At 50.8% G+C, this 3128-nt stretch overlaps 1 protein-coding gene across 1 annotated transcript; it reads left to right on the forward strand.

The window, feature by feature from the left end:
* The first annotated feature begins 147 nt into the window (after positions 1 to 147).
* Positions 148 to 795, forward strand: LOC108864235 (uncharacterized). The gene has a single exon (XM_018639447.1). It carries the CDS (start codon positions 148 to 150, stop codon positions 793 to 795), a length of 648 nt encoding a protein of 215 aa, XP_018494963.1.
* The last annotated feature ends 2333 nt before the right edge of the window (positions 796 to 3128 follow it).

Consider the following 3128-nt stretch of genomic DNA (forward strand, 5'->3'; position numbering starts at 1 on the left):
CTACATGGTGAAAGCAGCGAAGAGTTTTGAAAAATTTTGTTCCCGCGCTTGATTCACTTGACGTGCATTGCTCACGGCTTGCACAGAGTCGCGGAAGAAGCCCGTACCCTCTTCCCAAAAGTAGATCGACTGATTGCGTCTATGAAAATGGTGCTCTTGAAATCCCCGTGCCGGATCGCACTCTTCAGGGAGCGCGTCGAGCTACCACTGCCTCCAAAGCCGGTTCTGACACGGTGGGGCTCTTGGATTAAGACAGCGGAGTACTACGCCGAGAATTTCGAAATCTTGAGGAACTTCGTGCTTGAAGATTTGGATGAGAAAGATGCGGGGTCAATCAAGGAAGCAAAGAATCTCTTTCTTGACGAAACGATCCGAGCCAATCTTGTCGCGATCGCCTCGAATCTTTCCGACATACCCCACTGCATAACTGCGCTTGAGGAGTACGGACTTTCTTTAGAGAGGTCCACGCATATCGTGGAGAATTTACGGAGAAAAATGGAACTGCTCCCCGCGGATCTTCGAGCGATTTCTCGGAAGTTCGAGAATGTTATCGATGGGAATACCGGCTTTGTTGAGCTGTGCCGAATACGGGATGTCATGCGAGGTGAGGTTGTAGACGATCTGGCAAACATTCCCGTCGAAGACCTCCTCGTCCTCAAATTCGCTCCCATTGTGTCTTGTGAAGTAGAGCGAACGTTTTCTAGGTACAAAAACATCTTCCGCGACAACCGACACCGGTTTCTCTTCGAAAATCTTAAAAAATTCGTTATCGTCGCGTGTAACCAAACTCAGTGAGTAGAATTAGTCGAACTTGACCTTCTTTAAATTGGACAATTAGCGAGAGTTAAATAAAATAGGCCGATGGTTGCGCATATTTTGAAGCATATCCGGTCCTTTTTTTCGATCATAACGCATGCATATTCCAGATTTTTTTACGCATATTTTTCCCATCCCTACTCATAAGATGATTTTTAGCGGGTTCTCTCGTCTTGGCGTAATTCTTAGTCATGAGAGTAAACGCGCTAATCTTCATGCGCTCCCGCGCGCCCTGAATCGTTATCAAGGGGAACTGTGAGCGATATGAATCATTGATAGCGATCGGTGCTTGATATAATCGAGGGGATAAAAGTAGAGGCGCCCGAGAAGAACGGCGCAACCTCCAGGCATGAGCTGGGTCGGTGGTAGCGGCAGGTCCGAAGTGTCTCTCCGACCAGACAGCTTCCAGGGGCGGGAGTAGACAAGATACTTCGAGCATGGCGAAGCTCGACGAAAGGAGGAGTTCATGAGTGACATCGTGTCAACCTTGAGGAATCTCGGAACTGATCAGAATCGGGTTGGGACTGAGGATCCGGACAGGAAGTGAGCTTGGAGAATCGAATCATACCCTAGGGGGAGGGCGGAGCGACTCCGTTCTTCGAATTCATCGTTCGGAAAGGAGCGTCATATCATTGGCACATCCCTACCCCCACGTTCATCTTCCTGTATACCTTGGCAGCAGCGGAAAATCCCGAAGTTTGTACGCTTCGTCGACTTCGAGGCTTGTCGTGTCGAGCTATCAATCGGTATCGGATTTCCGACATGACTTTTGTCCTGTTTCGAGTACCATTTCGCCCCTTCGTGAACGGGAGCTATGGGAGCGTGCTTGAAAGACGCTATCCCACACGACCTGCACTATTCATCGAGCTCCCCGCATGGATCTCCGCTCTTTTCCCCAGCAGGGGATTATCAGGATTCCTTGAGATGACCCTCTCTGAATGAGTAGAACTGGTTGCGGTGGCGGAGCTGGTTGTGGTGCGAGCTCCCGAGACGAGGAGATTCTGTCTGGCGATTTGCGGAAGACCTTTCTACCAGCGACGATTTCTTCGACATCGAGATACATGTCTCGAACTTATTTCGCTACTCGATGTGAGGCATGAGCGGCCCGCGTGATGTGGAGTATCTTCGGAAAGTTTATTTCGAGCGCACCTCCGGCTTTCACCATAGGCCACGGCATCTATCACCAATGAGAGGTTCCTATCATGCGATAGGCTTCTCGGCAAACTATCGTCAGCCAGGTAATCTCAAACTGAGAAATCGTAGACCCTCGACATGCAACTGGGAGCGATGAACCAGGTTAAAATCAGCCATCAAAACCGGAGTTCCACGAGCGAGGGATGCGCCTCAAAGAGCGTCCTGCCAGCGGTGCGGTGCCCTTGAGACGCGCCCTCTCGGAGGAATCCGTACGCGTCCGAGCCGATATATCCGGCCCTCTAGATTGGTCGAGTAAGACGAAGAGAAAATGCGTGAGATCCAGGTCGAGAATCTCGGTATGCCGTACCCCTGTGGTTGTATATTCGTTCAAGAGAGCCAACGAGCTGGCGGCGGTCAAATGTCCAGTGGCTGATGGACGGGGTGATCAGACTCTCGAATTACCGAATGGCACCTTCTTGAAGACGTAATCATTCATTCAGAAGGATTTATTCATGGGTTATCTTCGCGGGGTTCTCGCTTTCGGCCGCTGGGTCGGAATCAAAGGCAGAAAAACGGTCCCTCGATGTGGAGGGGTCACCCACAGGGACTGTAATGTCTTGGCTCGAGGATTCGCTCTAGTGTGACGATTCATCGAAACTTGCTCAAATAATGCGGCATTGTCGTCTGCTACCTTGCGCGGGCGAAACGTGTTCCTTACACCTGGAGAAGTTTCGGTTCACTTTGTGACTTATTACTCGTCTGCGTCGTCTAATTCATCACTCTGTGCACGGAGAACTCACCCATCGTCCGACCCTGATACGTCGCCCCGATTACCTGCCTATCGGATCTCATTCGTCGTCGCGAACGTGCTAGACCTAACAGCATGGATCTCATCTGCTCCTTGTGCAACACCGATACGTCTGAGCCTGTCCTCTTCTACAGTTTCGGTTGCGGCTTTTTGTCTCACCAATCTTGCCTCCCTGCCACCAAGGTAGCGAATTATGTGAATGCTCGCATCTCATGCCGAGTCGAGCCGTTCACGCGGGCAACACACCTCATGGTCGCTAAACAGCTGGCTGACCTTTCGAACCTCATGATCAAACAAAACCCTCAGATTCGCACTCAGATGTCGGTACTGAAGTCCGAGCTTGCTTGATTTGATCGAGACCCGTAGTGAG

This window comes from Galendromus occidentalis, unplaced genomic scaffold, assembly GCF_000255335.2.
Source record: "Galendromus occidentalis unplaced genomic scaffold, Mocc_1.1 scf7180000077439, whole genome shotgun sequence".
NCBI lineage: Eukaryota > Metazoa > Arthropoda > Arachnida > Mesostigmata > Phytoseiidae > Galendromus > Galendromus occidentalis.